At 36.8% G+C, this 16815-nt stretch overlaps 1 protein-coding gene across 2 annotated transcripts in view; it reads left to right on the forward strand.

The window, feature by feature from the left end:
* Positions 1–263: 263 nt before the first annotated feature.
* The window catches only part of RIT2 (Ras like without CAAX 2), a 172572-nt gene continuing 156020 nt past the window's right edge, over positions 264–16815 (forward strand). For both annotated transcript variants that reach the window (XM_008928628.3, XM_025895774.1), the window contains exon 1: positions 264–521. In XM_008928628.3, the coding sequence (XP_008926876.1) occupies positions 419–521 (103 nt within the window). In that variant the 5' untranslated portion in view covers positions 264–418. The remainder of the gene's footprint in view (positions 522–16815) is intronic.

Here is a 16815-nt window from a genome sequence, read left to right on the forward strand (position 1 = left end):
GCTACATAGTATAACAAACATCATGATTAAGAAATTTGATCCTTTTTCTTTTTCTGGAAGCTCTTATCTATTTGATTTCAATGACACAGCAACCCCAGAGGTAACAGGGCTCTGGAGCCTCACAAAACTGCTGCTGTCCAGGAAGAGACACACAGAGAACGATACAGAGCTGGGAGGGGGCAGAGAGAGATTTTTATTGGAAGCTGTTAAAGTGGTTGCTATGAGACCTTCTCCAGCGAACACAGGCACAGCAGTGAGTGTGAGGCTGATAAATCACACCTCTTGCATTATACCTTTCCTTTCTGCTTTTTTTTTTTTTTTTTTCCCTAGCACAGCTTTTATAGTTGTTCAAGATCAGGGAAAGCACCTGCCAGTTGCTTTTTTCTTCGTTTTGCTCCCTTCTTCTGCCTCGTGCAAGATGGAGCTAGAAAACGAAATGATCAGCTCCTCCAGCAATTCTTCAGCAGGCTCCAGAGAGTACAAGGTGGTGATGCTGGGAGCAGGGGGAGTTGGCAAAAGCGGTAAGTTTCAGCAACAACATTTCTGGGGAGAAGGGGTGCATTGGGAGCATAAAGTTCCCAGGACAAGGACGCTGTTTACCGACAGGTTTCTTGCACATGGCTTGGATAAAAGACTGTAGTTTGTGTCTGGGGTGATGAGTCAGCTGGATTTGTTGCAGGCTGAAGTGTTACAGGCATTTTAGTTCGGTGTTTGTGTAAAGCTGACCTTGGTTCTGCTGTGTCTGAGGGGAGAGCAGTCAGATTGCTGCTGTTGGTTTAACACCAAGTGGCACTTGGCGAGGGATGATGGTCTGCTGGACAGCGTGGATGTAACTTGTTGGCCTGACAGTCCCTGTGCTCAGACAGAAATGAAACTAACTGCAAAGTCAGCTGTAGGAGGATGCCTACAGTGACTCAATTTTCCTCCCCACATTTTTTTTTTTTCCTTTTTGTGTTGATTGTCATTGTGGTTCAGCTGCTGTGAGTCTCCTCTCCTGTCCGGACAGGTACAGAATGCCTGCCTCAGTCTCACTCCAGGTGATAAGGCAGATTTGCAGCATATTTTAATATCACTGTCCAGAGCTGGTAAGATATGCTGGTGTCTGACAATGATATCTCTTCAGAGGAGTCATTATTTTCCCCTGACATTGTTTTCTTTTTCCCAGATATTATCACTTTTGATTTATTCTCACTGAAACTAGCATTCTCTGTTCTTACAAAGACTTTGCTGAACATGCAGAGTTTGTCTAAGAAGTCAGTGTATTGAGCTGGCCACACAACAAGCATTTGATTACATCTTATGGAAATTTGAAAGAAAAACAGAAAGAGAAAAGAAAAAACAAAAAAGCAGAATAATAGAATATATCCAGGCTAGATTCCAAGGAAATTTCAGGATAAGTAAACTGTAACACCAAACTGTAATAATTGTGTAGGTCAAACAAGTTTTATTTATACTCAAACAATAAAATGAGGCATGGGTGCAAAAAAACTGAATATTGGGAGTAGATGTAATTTTGTCTCTCTATCCATAATTTTGTATTCTTGTTATGTTTGGCTTCAGCTTCAGTGGCACATCTTTCAGTGAAAGCTATTTCCCCATCAGTATTGCTTAACCAAGCAAACAATTCTTGCACAGATGTTACTCTATAATCACCACATAAAATGTCGAAGAAGAAAATATTGGTTGTCTCAGAGTAAGTTTTTGTAATTTCAAATTATCTTTTCCATGGTAAAACAGGTATCCAGCTGGAACTTTTAGTAAAATGTCACTTCTTGCTTTTTCTTTTTTTCCTTTTTTTTTTTTTTTTCTGAGTGCATCCAAAAGATGGCAGTAAGTTTTGGGTTTTTTTTCCCAAACATATCTTTGTAAGAACAATGTAATTTTGAAAACTTATTTAACAAAAGATATTACAAACCATACCAAATTCCTAGTATGACTGAATCATAACAGTCAAACTTTGTATATATATATTGAGGAAATTTCGGAGTTCACATTCACTATTAGATAAGAGTTTAAATGACAAAATTCGTTTATTGGATTCTCCTTATTTAGAAGACATTAGCTGTTAATATCATGAGAATAAAGCCTTCAAATCTGTGGATTGCACAAAACAATGATACATCTCCAAAGCTGAGAACCACATAATTAACAATTAGAATTGTGTGTCTGCATGGTCTAGAGAAATAAAGATAGCATTAAGTGGATAGTTATGACTGTTCATTGGGATAAATGAAAACTTTCCATTGTTTTCACAAAAGTTAAACTTTTAGGCGAAAAAAAAAGCCAAAACAAAACAACAACTGAGGATTATTAAGATAGGAGGTGGGTAGTCAACATTTACTGGCTTTGAAATGGACATAAAATATTTCAGTGGAATCCTGAGAGAGAATCCAAGTGATAGAATTCTCATAGAGATAAGGAAAAATTGTTGGTATTCCATAAGTCATTAATTCATTCTGACTGTTACATAAACAGGATTAATTTACACTGGATTACAAGCAGAAAAAGGCCTAAATGACTACTTTAATTCTACAAGATGAGCTCTTTACCCTAGTGACCTAGATTCATTTTGTTAAGGATGTTATGAGTTTAACCATAAAAATGGATCAGGGTTGAATAAAGATGAAAGACTAAAAAAGAAAAAAGAAAAAACAACAACAAAACAAACCCAAAAAATTCAGTTCCCAGTTTTGATTTTGACAAATAAGTGATATATGATTAGATGTACTGATAATATCCTGGCTTTTTTTTTTTTCCTTCTTTTTTCTCCCTCTTACTTTGCTTTTAAGTCATGATAAAAACAGTAACAGCTGGGGTTGAGTTATTGAGTGGGAAACAAGAGGAAACCTCTTTTGGATGAAAGACTTTTTCATTCCTCAATACGTTAAGTATTAAATAATTCAGGTTTTGAATGAATTTTCCACTGGAACCAAGATGCAGAAATGTTAGATTTCTTTTTACTTTAGATGTAGTTCACTTCTAGAGACCCCCTGGGAATTTTGATCTGCTGTTTCCCACTCTCTTACTGTGCCACTTCATCCTGTGTGTGTGGAGGTCTCTGCATTGAAAACTGCCTGCTCCTTGTGAGGGGCTGAGGGTTGTGACTGTGTTTGTTCACAGGGAGGAATTAGGAAGAGGAGACCAGCACCGGATGTCCTTTGGCATTGGTGTTTACAGAATATTTGCTTTGGGTTGTCAGGCTTGTCTCTTCAGTTGTTTACTCCAAGATGATGGACAGCCCAGGAGGACAGTCAGTGTCCTGTTATTTAAGCTATTCTGTTTGGTAGAAATTTCAAAGGAATTGGTAAAAAGAAGATAAAGCTCAGCACATCCAAGTCTGATACCCATCACATCCAGAGTAATGATGTGCAAACTGCAAATGATTTAAGAATTGTTAGTTAACAGTCCTCACATTTCAAAATCAGTGCCACTATTTTGTAGGAGGAAAAGAAAAATCCACCCCAAACCCAGAGGAATAGTTGTGTTTAATTAAAATGTACAAAACTCCATGTAAATTTTCACAGGACTTGATTTCTGTACTGTAATTATGGACTACAGATGCCCTAGAATAAATTACCCTTTCTAAGACTTCTGAAAACAAAGCTGTTTTTGTTTTCAGAGCAACATGTTAATTTATTACTTTGCATAGGTTGTGTTTGTCGTCAAGAACATCAAGTACAGTCTGATGCAATTTCAGACCAAAATTTGGTTAGAACCAGGAATTAGACGGAAATTAAACTGAAATGAAGTAAAGTGAATTTTCTACTGACTCTCATTCAAGTATAGTCCATGCCAAAATTTCATATTTCCAATTATATGTAAGTTTCAATTAAAAAAGAGAACTTGACACTTGATCTTCTCAGACACCTCAGTATCATTTAAACATACTTTAAATTTCTTGACACAGGGTTTAAACCCTAAGCATCTTGGTGCTTTTGAAACCCATTTTCCTGAGAAATACCTTCAGAGATCGGTGAACAAGTTACTCTCATGGTCCCTGTCTGATGCAGCTCAGACTCTGCGTTTATCTCTGTTTTTCAGTGTTCCAAGAAACACACACGAAAGAGCCTTTACATCCTGTGACCATCTACTGCTGGCTCATATTTAGCAAACCAATTACACTAATAACAATAATTGACTGCAGCACATTCTGCAAAACATTAGCAATGATTAACCTGGGGGTTGAACAGTGGCTAACAAAATCAACAAATTGATGTACCCTGTGCCACCAAACAAAATGAAAAAACCTCTGCTAATGAAAAATTGTTACTACCTAAGCATTCTTCAAGTGCTGATCAGATTGTGCCATGACCTAACTTTTTGTGTATCTTCCTGACTGAATGAAAATGTTGTTCTGGTTTGTTTGTCTGTTCGTTTTTCCCTAATGCTAGTTAACAGTGATATATTTAAAGCTGAAGATATTCTACAGTTATTCCAGGTAAATAGAATTGCATGTTTATGCATAGAATAAGTGCATCATAGACAAAAAGTTTCATACTAACTATCTTATGAAAGTTGTACTTCAGATGAGTACAGGAATTCTTAAAAAAGAAAAACAAAAACCTAATAAATATTTGTTGCAAATTAGTTAGATTTTTATTTAGGAGAAAGTTTACATTTTTCAATATTTATTTCTCAGACTGATTGCCAGTTGATTTGTTACCACTTTAAGAAATTTGTAGGGATTTAAAGTAGTTGCCCCAAGATATTTTGCAAAATTAATATATTTTTTAGTTTTATTATACATGGGAAAATATTTACATATGTATTTTCAGGCTTCAACCTTAGAAAGAATAAAAAAGAGGAAGCAAAGAAATCAAGAAGGTATTATCTTAGGGTCGTTGCAGGAATAGTGTGAGGGAAGATATTTCTCAGCCTGATCTGGTTAGAGGTGGTATGCTTACCCCATTGATTTCCTTGCTTTTTTTTTTTTTTATGTTGCATAAAGACTGTGTTTCTACAGATGCAGGTGATTAATCCAATTAATTTCAAGATCATGCATACAGAATAAGTTCCAAAATGTGTGAAAACAATAATTTTTTTTTTGTGATATGGGAATTTCAGCACGAGGAATTAGATTAAATCTGCAAACTTCTTTTATTTATGTGATAAACTGCCCTTTTATTTTTTTGACCAGTTTTACCTCTTATTCTGTCCAGATAAAGCAAATTCTCTGTCTATTAATTTCAACTGTGTCCCCATAACAAGAGCCCCAGTAAGCAGAGGTAGCCATATAGAGTGTGTACTGGAGAACTGTCCCACTCCAGCTGTTTGTTAACTCTCTGGAGATAAATTAATACATGATCAAGTCTACACTGAAAAAGATGAAGGGCACAGATGGAGATTCCATCTGTATAAGAAGTCCTGAGCTTGAAAAGCACCATTTGGATCTGCTGGTGACGCTCTTACACGATCACAGGGCTCAATATCACACACCACAGTTCAGGCATTGATCAAACAACCTTCTCAGTAGGTGGGGTTTTTTTTGGAAGGGGTTTTGGTTTTGATTTGGTTTCTTATTTTCCCCAAGAGTGTTCTCAAAAACAGCTGTTCTTCCCTAAATGCCTGGTAAACCAATGAAGTGAAAGAGTCTGGCCTTCCATCATGTCCCGAGGCAAGGCAGTCACCAGGGTGAAGGTGTAGGATTAAGTTACTGCTCAGTATGAGTCAAGGTGAAAAAAAGTTCCCTTTCAAGTTCTTGGGTATGCTATGGATTGCAGTTAAGGTAAATCAAGTCGCTTTTTTTTCCCATGAAAGTCAATATAAGTATAGCTTTTGGTGTCTTAATTTGGATCTGCTTCTCCTGTGACTCCATTATTTTTTTAACTGGAGAAGAAATTGAGATAAGTAATTAAGAAAGACACACGTCTACTTGCCTCTGAAAACAATTGTTTGTCCCTTCATCATTCTCTGTCTGAAAAAAAAAAAAGTAAAAGGTAATTTGGAATTTTAATTCCCTGGTAATTTCAGGGAAATGATTATACTCATTCAAATTAAAAAAAAAAAAAGGAAGGAAGAAAGATGAAAGAATATCTATTTGCTGACTATTTATTTTATTGGTCTTCCTTTATTGGTAACAGTTCTGAAAACATAAGGGTAATACTTCTTGAAAATTATGTATCCATGGAAAAAAAATTCTGACCAAACACTGTGAACCACCAGTTATGTTTGTTGCGTCTGGGATTCTGCAAACTGAACTGCAGTAATAGGTCTGATGAAGAATTACAAATGTTACTTGCAAATTGATGGTGGTCTCCTTGAAAAAGAAAACAAACACATTGTAGGGAAGGCCCACTGATGCCAGAGCACCTTGGCTATGGGCAACTTCCAGTCAGTTTTGCCATTAACCAGATTAAGCACTGGAGAATTTATAAATGCAGAGTTCTGATATATTTGTGATCTTTGTTAACAAAACTACTCGTACATTTCAGTTACCTTCACAGATAGGTTACTGAATTAGTTTCAAGATTGATTTTGTATAATTCCAACTTCTAAGACATTTTATCTTATCTCTTTCTTAACATCTTTTAAAAAAATCCCTGTTTTCTTACTATCCTACCTCTTAATACCTGCAGACAATTAGTTCACACCATGATCTTCTATCTCTTCAATACACTGAGTATCTGAAACTTGTAGAACTCTTTTTTCCTGAACATCTTCTTCAGAACATCTTGTATCTTTAATTTAAGTGCCCTAATATTTCTACATTTTTTTTTCTGAAGTCTCCAAATTCACATGCTATTTTATTAGTGGCCTTACCAGAAGAAAGATTGCCTGCTGGTTTCCTCTGGACAGTCATTTTTTGTTCCTCTGAGAATAATGAATTCTTTTGTCCAGCTGTAATTCACAAAGGTCACACACAGAGAAATACCTTCAGTAACCCTCAAGCTGCTTACTCTTTCCCCAGGATAGTCAGTTACCTGTGCTATCACATCTCTAGTGATGACCTAAATCCTGCATTTCTTTATGTGTTATCTTATTTTAGACCATTGAAGCTGAGGATTCAGATAATTCTGGACCCCTTTCCAATATTCTTCATTTATCTTTAGTGCACACATTGTCCACTTAAAAGGATTAAGCACATTCCCTATTCATCACTTTTCTTGACTATGGGCAGACCCTTTTGGGCAGAATTATTTGCCTCAGGGAAATGAGTTAAAGATGTTTTCATTATTTTTCCAGTTTACACAATTTAATGGCTGGAGGGGTGGAGGATCCAATTATGCCTTCCATGTTTGACAGGGGGGTTTCTGCATGTGAGATACCAATTTGCTACTGAGAAAGCTGTGTGGAGTTCTGGTTTCTTCAATACTAAGAGCTGTCTGATAAATAGGACAGAGTTCAAAGAAGATCAACAGAGATGATAAAAGTGGTGGCACAATATGATTTATGATGAAAAATTACTATGGCTATACTCAAATAGTTCTGTCAGACAGTAATCCATGATTCTTTATTATGCAACCTGCATATGTATACAGTGATTTAATGTGAGTGGGACTGGATGCAGCTCTAATTGTGAATGGGTTGATCTACCCAGGTTCTCCCATTAAAACATCCAGGTGATGAATACCCACTTGGATAAGGCTAGCAAGTGAGAGCTGGTCACTGTCCATGCCAGTTTGGAACAGGAAATGGAGAATTCATAATATTTGAAAGCAAAAATAACAAGAAAAGAATACACGTTTTCCAAAATTTGAAGAGGAAAGGGACCAGAATTGCTTAATGCAGAGTAACAAGTGAAGTGATAACTGGAATTAAATCACGTATAAGTAATCATGTATGACATCTTCGGGCCTGTCTTCCTTTGGTCTACAAGAGTGTCACATAGCCTTAATGATTTGCTTAAAAGTAAGATGGAACAGATTGTGGAATAGGCTTTAAAAGGAAGAGGTTTGTGAAAGTTGTGTGTCTAATTGGTTTGTGGTAATTTAAGGCAGAATACATTAAAGAGACTGAGCATTAAGGCACAAATATACCTGAATGGAAAACCTGTTTACAGTCTCCAAACATTCTTATAGAAGAGAAGGAACACTCTTCATCCTTAAAATTTCATGATGTGTTAAAAGTCATCAGGACTTTTGGCTGATGTGGTGTTACTAATATAGATAGCCAACAGTTTTCTTTGTGTTCAGTCTGCTAAATAGAGATCTTTAGGCAGGTCTCAAGAGTTAGCCTCTTCCAATTCAGGATACTCTATGATTCTAAGCGATTAGAACTCACAGAAAATTATGTTAATGAACCTACTTTTCATGATGTGATTTGTTAAAAGAGTAATTTGCACTTACTGAAGATTTCAGTGAGTTGTGTTCTGCTCAGCTTTTCCCATTCATCCTGCTGGCTATAAAGAGACAGAAAACATTCTGGGCTATTCCTCAACAACAGGAATTGAACTATCAAGGACTCTCCTAGTTTCAACCACACACAGATCTGCCATTTGAAATGCCCAGACTGAAGACTCAAACAAGGGAACAAACACTGTTTCATGACAATGACTGGGCACTGTCGGTATCTTTGCTGTAAACAATCTGTTGAGGCAGCCACAGGAGCTGTTTGCCTTCCAAGCCATCCCTGCTGCTGAGCTGTGCCATCTGCAGCATTTTTGGCACATGCTATCTGCTACAATTTGGATGAGATGAATTCCATTTGGGACACTCTTGAAAGCACAATAAAGAAAGGTGTTGTTTTTTTTTCCTTCTGTTTCTGCTTTCATCTCTTTTCTTTCCATACTTTCCATTTTATTTCCTTTCATTCCTCTGGTAATCCTTTTCAACTTTTAATTTCTTAATTGACTTTAATTAGCCTCCCTTTATGCCTGCAAGCCTGTCTTAATTTTCTTTCTTGGGAGCTAGAAGTCTCATCACCCTCACACAACTCCATTGACAGGAATTGTATGTCACCAGACAGGGTCCCAGTTTCAGAGGGAGAAGTGTCTTGGGAAACCACTTTGCTGCAAGATCAAGCACTAACCAGAGACCAGTGGAGATACTGGTTGAAATCACTTTGTTTCAGGTTGGGTGGTGAATATCCAAAAGAACAGCGTGTGCATGTGTGAATAAAAGACCATCTCAGGAGTTGCCAAGTTGGACTATCATGTATTTGGCCTCAAAAAGAGGTACATTTTTAACTCAGTTGCCTGTTGTAGTCAGTGTTTTATCTTTTCATTTGGATAAAACCCAAGAACCCAACTAGTTATTTCAGGGGACCCGAAGACAGGCTCAGAAATGGTTGTAAGTTTTAAAAATAAGTTCCATAAGCTTTTTCAAAGTAAAAACTGTAATCAGCTGAGAGACTGATACATATAGCTTTTCTTTAGCTTACACTGACTAGTTAAAGAGCTGCTGTGTAATTTCTTTCCTTAAAATCTCATTGAAGTGCTAATGTAATTTTGTAATTCTTGTGCATTTTTATATGCCCAAAATAAAGAAGCCCTAGCTGAAATTCATATTTTCTGTCAGATCTTGTGATTCCTTTAGTAACTTTACTAGCCCACTACCTGCATGACAGCTTGTTGTATTATACTGAACTTTTCACTGCTGAACAGCTTCTGCAGTATCTTTATAGAAATGTCTCTGGCAGCTTGCAAATTGTGTACTGTTGTTTCAAATTTTTATTCAGAATGTTCAAAACCAAACCAAAGCATTGTCAAATTGTCTATCATTTCAAATAAATAACTTCTTAAACCATGCAGAATGCCTGGTGGGCTATAATATTTCCCCTTCTCTAAAATTTGTCTGGACTTTCTTAAATGGAAATTATGTTCCTTTCTCAATTGGATTAAAAAGTAATCATTAGACATTTCTCCACAGAAAATAATTTTACTTGGGTTGCCTGGTGACATGGTCATCTCATCACTCATCACACACAGTGTACCAGAGCTCTACTTTGTGCAGTATCTGCCACTGGGTACAGCCAAAGAATGTGTTCTTGGGCCTCTTGAGGTCCCCATTTGTTTATAGAAACTCTTTATTTCTCTCCTTGGAGTAGAGGAGAAGAAAGAACCATCTATTGCAGTAATCGAATAGCCCCCCAGGAGCTCCAGAAACCAGGTTCCTGTGCCTTTTTTTTAATTTACAATAGTTTCAAAGGTTTTCCCAATGTCTATGAAAAATGTGAATTTGCATTGGAGACTCTCACTCAGTGGGTGCTCTCTTTACTGGTCTGTTCTTATAAAATTGAAAGTCAAAAGATCCATTTTTCAAATCTTTCCCAAGATACTTAAAAGTTATTAAATGCCTGACATACCAAGGAGTAAATCACATAACCTTCTACTTTTTTTTTTTTTTTTTCAGGTAACATTCTCAAAATGACAATTGGCTGTGATATTTGAAGGCAAGGAAGGGGTTAGGAAGAAGGCAAAATAGAAGACACAAAAGAAACAAACGAAGCAGTGGGAGGGGTGGAAGGTAATAGAGGTGAACAAAAATAGAGACATAGGAAAAAGATTGAGAAAACAGAAAACTAGGCACAGATTAGTAAAGCAATGATAAGGGAATAAAGGGATAGAAGGAAAGGGCAGTTGTTTGTACTTCAAAGAGCATTGATTTCATTGTCATTATCCCAATAGATGCTAGTAGTCTGTGACTGTATCCCAACATCTGCAGGTACTGGTGGCCAAAAAGTACGTGGAGGTCACGTTAGGGAATCTTTCTCCTGCCTCTGTGACTTCTTATCCCATGTTTCTCACTCACTGGCCTTCTAGAATAGAAAACTGGAGAGGGAGCAGCACAAAGTTGGCAGATGGGGGTCAATTCTTCTCCCAGGCAACAGGACAAGAGAAAAAGGCCTCAAGTTGCTCCAGGGTTTAGATTTGATATTAGGAAACATTTCTACAATGAAAGGATGCTCAGACATTAGAAAAGGCTGTCCAGGGCCATGGTGGATTCACCATCCCTGGAAGTATTCAAAAACATTGTGCATGTGGAGCTTAGTTTAGTGGCAAACCTGTTGGTGCTGGGTTAATATCTGAACCTGATGGTCTGAGAGGTCTTTCCAAAACTTAATTTTTCTTTGATTCTAAATCTTCTTGGCATAGCCCTTTTTTGCTTTCCTCAGCCATGGACTAGGCTGGGTAAATCTAACATTAATATACATTTATGGGGTGCTAGGCAAAGTGATGCTTCTCCAGTGTGGTGTTCTGACAACCACCCAGAACAGAGAGGAGTCTGCGGGCCCCAGCCTTAGCAATACCTAACACATAGTGAAATCAGTGGGAGGCTCAGCATTTGTCAGACTCCTCTGTGTTCTTTGGAGAACTACATTCATCCACACATAAAAATCTTAAACAAAATAATGAGTCACAGTGCTGCTGTAAAATAAATACAAGGAAATAAAATTAAGTTTTGTTTTCCTCCAATCTGGGAAAAAATGACAAGATATAAACCAAATGTATATGCATTTCTATATGTTTTCTCTTATTCTTTGTGACTGAGCTGTTACCTTTTCTCTCATTCCCCAGCTTTTACTGTTTATAATAATATTAACAAAACAGTACCTCACTATAACAACATTTGAACAAGTGGTGGTAGGAGGAAAAATCAAAACAAAATGCCAGTGACTATAAACAGATTTAAATACATGCATCGTTGAAACATGCTCATGTGAGATTTGTTTCAGTGCAAAGTAAAGTGTAAAAGCATTTTCACTCTTTAAGGAAAACAGTTGTTAGTGCCAATGTGTTATTCAAAGAATTTTATAGAAAGCTGTGCAAAACCCACTAAGATAACCACTTCTGCTCATTGACAGTGATGACATATCTGAAGAATAGGATTATTTGGTGACTGAAAACCTTTATTCCTCAATATCATTTACCTAAAAATAACTATGGATCAAACTGCTTTGTTAAGTTGCATCACATGTTTCTAAAGCATTGCTGCACATACTGGATGACTATTAGTATATTGAGTTTCAAGTAATATTCAAACCAATTTTGTGTGTTTGGATACTTTTGGGTGGTGGAGTTCAAATACATTTTTAAGCTTGTGAATAAGATGTATTTCTGGTTGGCAGAAAAAATGCAGAAATTAGAATTTTTATTCCAAGAAATTGCTAACTGTTCCCTTTCTGACTCTGAGTATCTCAAATGAAGTTGATAAAAATTGTAGACAGTGAACGCTTTACAAGGTTGGAACTCTTGGGAATATCTTTGGCACCACTGGTGTTAATTTAGTCCCCAAAAAAAGCAGGATGTGGATTGGGAACAGATGAGATAGGCTGCAGTAGACGTGATTGCTCAGGAAATGACCTAGGTAGACAGAATACCAGTTTGTACTATGATGAAAGTTCCTGGGGGAATCAAATGTTTCCCTGGTTCACAGTTAAAGTTCAATGGCATAGACAAATACCATGAATAATTCTTTCCAGGTTTAGGGCATAACAAGCTGCTAAAAAATCATTAGGAGGTTGGTAATAGAATTACTTGCCTCTGAGTTCTAATTCCTTCCATCCACTTTTATCTCTTTTTTTCTTGCAGACTTTCCCTTTAAGCATATGGTAGAATTTATGAGGGATGTGGGAAATGTGAAATACCACCTGTTTATGTTAGTAAAGTGTGTGGAGACCATGCTATCTTTCAAAATTCTTTTTATCTTTCTCATAAAATTACTGCAAGTGTATTTTCTGCTAATAAAACATTTTACCAGAAATATGACAGTGTTGAAGGGCTTACATTGGTAATCTGCTGTGAAATAGTTTTTCTATTTCCATTTTATTTTTTTTTAAATTTCTAATCTATTTCTTTATCTATATTAATCTCAGGATGCTTAACATATGATGAATTTCCCACAACGGTACAGTGTTAAAAAATTACCTATCTTCAGAACCATCTCCAGCTAAACTGACAACCAAACACATATTTGTTACCTTACTGAAAAATCAAGATAGGATGGGCCTTATTTGTTCTGTCAGTGTCTTCTGTGTCATATCTGTTCAGCTCAGTGATTACTGTCAGTGTTGTGGCATTTAAAAGAAGAACTGAAGAGAGTGGAAACGCAATTTGTGTTCTGTGCTGCCTCACGTATCACAAAGAAAACTGGCAGTTTGACCTTAGCAGTAGAGCAGAAAGAATACAGCTCTTTTTTTTTTTTTTTTTTTTGTATACTGAGAGTTCCACCCAAATGAATGCATCTTAATGGGGAAGTCACTCACTCCAGAGTAGGTGGTGATGGGAGGAAAACAGGAAAATGCTGTGCAGCTGAAGAAAAAAATGTATATTTGTTCCTGACTATCTCTTTGAAATTACCAAAAAATGCCTTGACCCCAATTTTCTTCCCTACCCACTGAAATATCTGTATTAAAATGCTTAAAGTAGTGCATGGTTAAGTGGGGTGGAGCAGAGAGAGGGGAAGATGCAGGAATTGATGCCGTAATTTCTGCAGGTTTGGGGACAAGTATGAAGTAGTATTGTGACCAGCTAATATTAAAGCACAATTTATAACAGAATTCGAAGGACAATGAACCTGAGGAGTGGTTTTGTGTTTGGTACATTATAGAAGAGAATAGCTAACAGGACTAATATTTCTGGGCTAGAGAAAAGATAGATGTGAAAAAAAATTAAAATAAATTCTGTAAAGATGTTGCAACTAGACACAATGGCTCAAGGTAAAAGCATCTATCATGCACTTTGGTAAATTAATTAATCAGTGTAATCAGTATGTGTCTCTTCAAACGGAACAAGAACTGTGAATACTGTACACAGGTTTAGATTCGCTATTAGGAAGAAATTCTTTTCTGTGAGGGTGGTGAGGCTCTGGTACAGATTTTCCAGAGAGGTTGTGGGCTCCCCATCCCTGGAACTGTTCAAGGCCATGTTGGATGGGGCTTGGAGCAATGTGGTCTAGTGGAAGTTGTCCCTGCCCATGGTAGAGGGTTGGGAATTTCTAACTCAAACTATTCTGTCATTTTATTATAATATTTACTTGCTACAACTACTGGATTATTGAGCAAGTGTGGAGGCACAACCAGCTTCTTATTGTCTATGTTTTAGGCAGGACCCAGTATTATTCCTCTTCCCTAAGATTTGCTCCCAAACTGAAAACCCAGGAGATAAACCCCTGATGGACTTAAACGTGGCACACATAACTAGGTGTTCAAGATTCAGGCAGTTCTGAGATTTGCCAGAAAAAAAGCATTCAGGAAAATCTGTGGGAAGAAATGTAGGTGCTAATGCTAATTAATGTAGATAACTAATGCTGAAAATGTTATCTGAGTCTAGATTTGTAGGTATTCTCTGTAGTTCATGGAGTGAGGTGCACAGTATTAGATACTTGATGCTTTCCATTGTTTGAGAGAAACCTGGATGAGTAAGCAACTGGGATGAATAGTTGCCAAAGGGTAGGTGGGAATAACTATGACTAAAATGTTGGTAAATGTGATGTAATTGGTGTGGAGAACAAATTGTAACATTCAAGTTCTTATTGCAGAATTTATCGGTGTTTCCTCTTATATAAGATGCATATGATGGCTTCCCTCAAGTTTGTTTTGAAAATATTTTGCTTCTATGAAAACCACCTCAAATTTTGGTGGTAATAATGTCCTTGTTTAAATTGAAAATTTATAGTGTGCTGCTCAGTGTAGTGTGTATCTTCCTCAGACCTTAATCCATTTAGTATGTGAGATTTTTTCAGTCCCCAATCTGAAGAGCTTGTTTCTTTTAGCTCCTGCAGTCTGATGAACTTATCTTTGGAGTTCCCTAAGCCTTCGACGTGCCCAAAGGTGAAGCTTCCAGTTGCATTTAACTTTTATTAAAACAAGTTGGATTTATGCTTTTTTTTTTTTATTTTCAGTGAGGCAAACAGCAAGCACTTGCTGTCCTACAATCTTATTTTCATCCATTTTTCATCTGAAACAACTTAGCTTCTACACTGGACAAAGCTGTGAACCAGTTATTATTTAAAGAACGTTAATTTTGTCTGCAGTATGTACCTTAGATTTTTGTAGATAGTTTTTGAAATGTATGTTATTACAAATCCCTTAAGGAAGAAGTATCATCACAGAGTACATCTTTGTTAGGAATATTTTCAATAATACAGTAGCTAAGTTTTCCAGGAATACAGGATTGAAGGTAGCTGACAGGTTGCAAGGCTTTGCTTTGCTGTCATTCAGGCAGATGGTTCTTACTGGATAGTTACTTGATATTCATAATTTCACTGAAGCAAGTTAAGTCAACAGTTTCAAAATGGTATCACCATATTTAGAGTTTGGTGAAAAATGAGTCAGTGCTTTGTGGAGCAGACATGTCTTCTGACATCGATATCACTTTGTCTGCTGTGCTTCTCACTTTCACTGGCACTTGTTCTTGATTGATCTCTTGTTCTGCACCACTTGATTCATCACGGTCAGCGATCCACAGGCATGAAAAATTCATCCCAAGACAACAAATACTTTGTAGCTTATGATATTTCTTTCCCTTTGGGTTCAAGACAATTAATTCCTCCAGAGAGCAGAAAACTTACGGATAATAGAAATTCTGGCATTTCTGTGGTGAGAGCAAGTTCAATTGTGTGTCTCCATTCTCTCACACAAGAATAAAGATAATGTGTTACAAAGCTGAATTGTCTAAATAATCACAAAAATTAATTCATCTGAGTGGATTGTGCAAAGGAATTTATTTCTGCCTTGATGCTAAGTACCACTTGTGTACTTAGCATGTGTTAGATTTCCAGAAAGATGTATAGATCTATATCAACAACAATTTTCTTTTCCAGGAAAGTTACCATTTTAAGCTACTTATCTTACTCAGATAAATAAATTCCATCATGTCTTGGTGTTGCTGTACCTTTGTTTATTATACCTACTCTTCTATGTTAAATTTGATCTTCCACAAGCATAATGACCCTGCAATGTGTACTTCTCTCTAAACTTGCAGTTGAGATCCAGATTTGTCACCACTTTCCAACTAAAAGAACTGGGATGGTGGTATGACTACAGATACTTTGAAGAATCTGAAATGAAAACTAAAAAAATCAGCCATTATTAGGTTCAAGAGATAAATATAGAGCTCTCAAGTCACAAAGTAGAATCTTGTCCCTGAGATTACCTTTCCTCTTTCAGAATAGGAGTCCAATTTACACATCATCAGACATAGAAAATATGATATTTGATAAATACTGTCTAATGCCTTTTATGTTATCTCCTGTAAGACAAAGTGGCATCTAAAACAATCGAAGGGACAAATTAGGTGAGAACCTTGCATAAGAGACAGATGATATGTAATGTAAACTGTATAGTGACTGATGACAGTAATTGAGTTGAACAAATTACTTTCCTGGAAACAAGTGGTGGAGTCATTGGGTGCAATATGGGTAAATAGGTAGTGCAAATGTGACAGAGCTGAACATGAAGTGCATAACTGAAGTGATGGAGCCCAAAAAATCAAGCCCTTGCTTATGCCTAGGCTCACATAACTTCACATCCCTGTTCCTGATTCTCCCTGCCTCAATATGTTCAGGTTAAACAGATACCTCGTGTCATATTTTTTTCCTATTGTGCAAAGAAGAATAGGGATTTTCTCTTTACATTTCAAAAGCTATGTCATATCATGGTGTCTGTGCCACTGCAATATAGGACATCCCTTCTTATGTTCTTTTGCCTCATACTTTTTGCCTCCTACTACAGCACTAATACTTTCTGAGAACTAACACTGTCTGCTTATTTTCTTCATGTACACGTTCATGCAGACCTGACTGTGTTTTTAATTCACAAACACCAAAGTTACAATAAGTCTTATGAGAGTCACTTATTGGAAAATTATCTTTACATTTGCTTTGTGTGTGTTCAGGGACTCAGCAGTTCCCTTAGTGACAATACAGGTCAACTCAA

Source organism: Manacus vitellinus, unplaced genomic scaffold (assembly GCF_001715985.3).
Source record: "Manacus vitellinus isolate BGI_N305 unplaced genomic scaffold, ASM171598v3 scaffold_42_pilon, whole genome shotgun sequence".
NCBI classification, from domain to species: domain Eukaryota; kingdom Metazoa; phylum Chordata; class Aves; order Passeriformes; family Pipridae; genus Manacus; species Manacus vitellinus.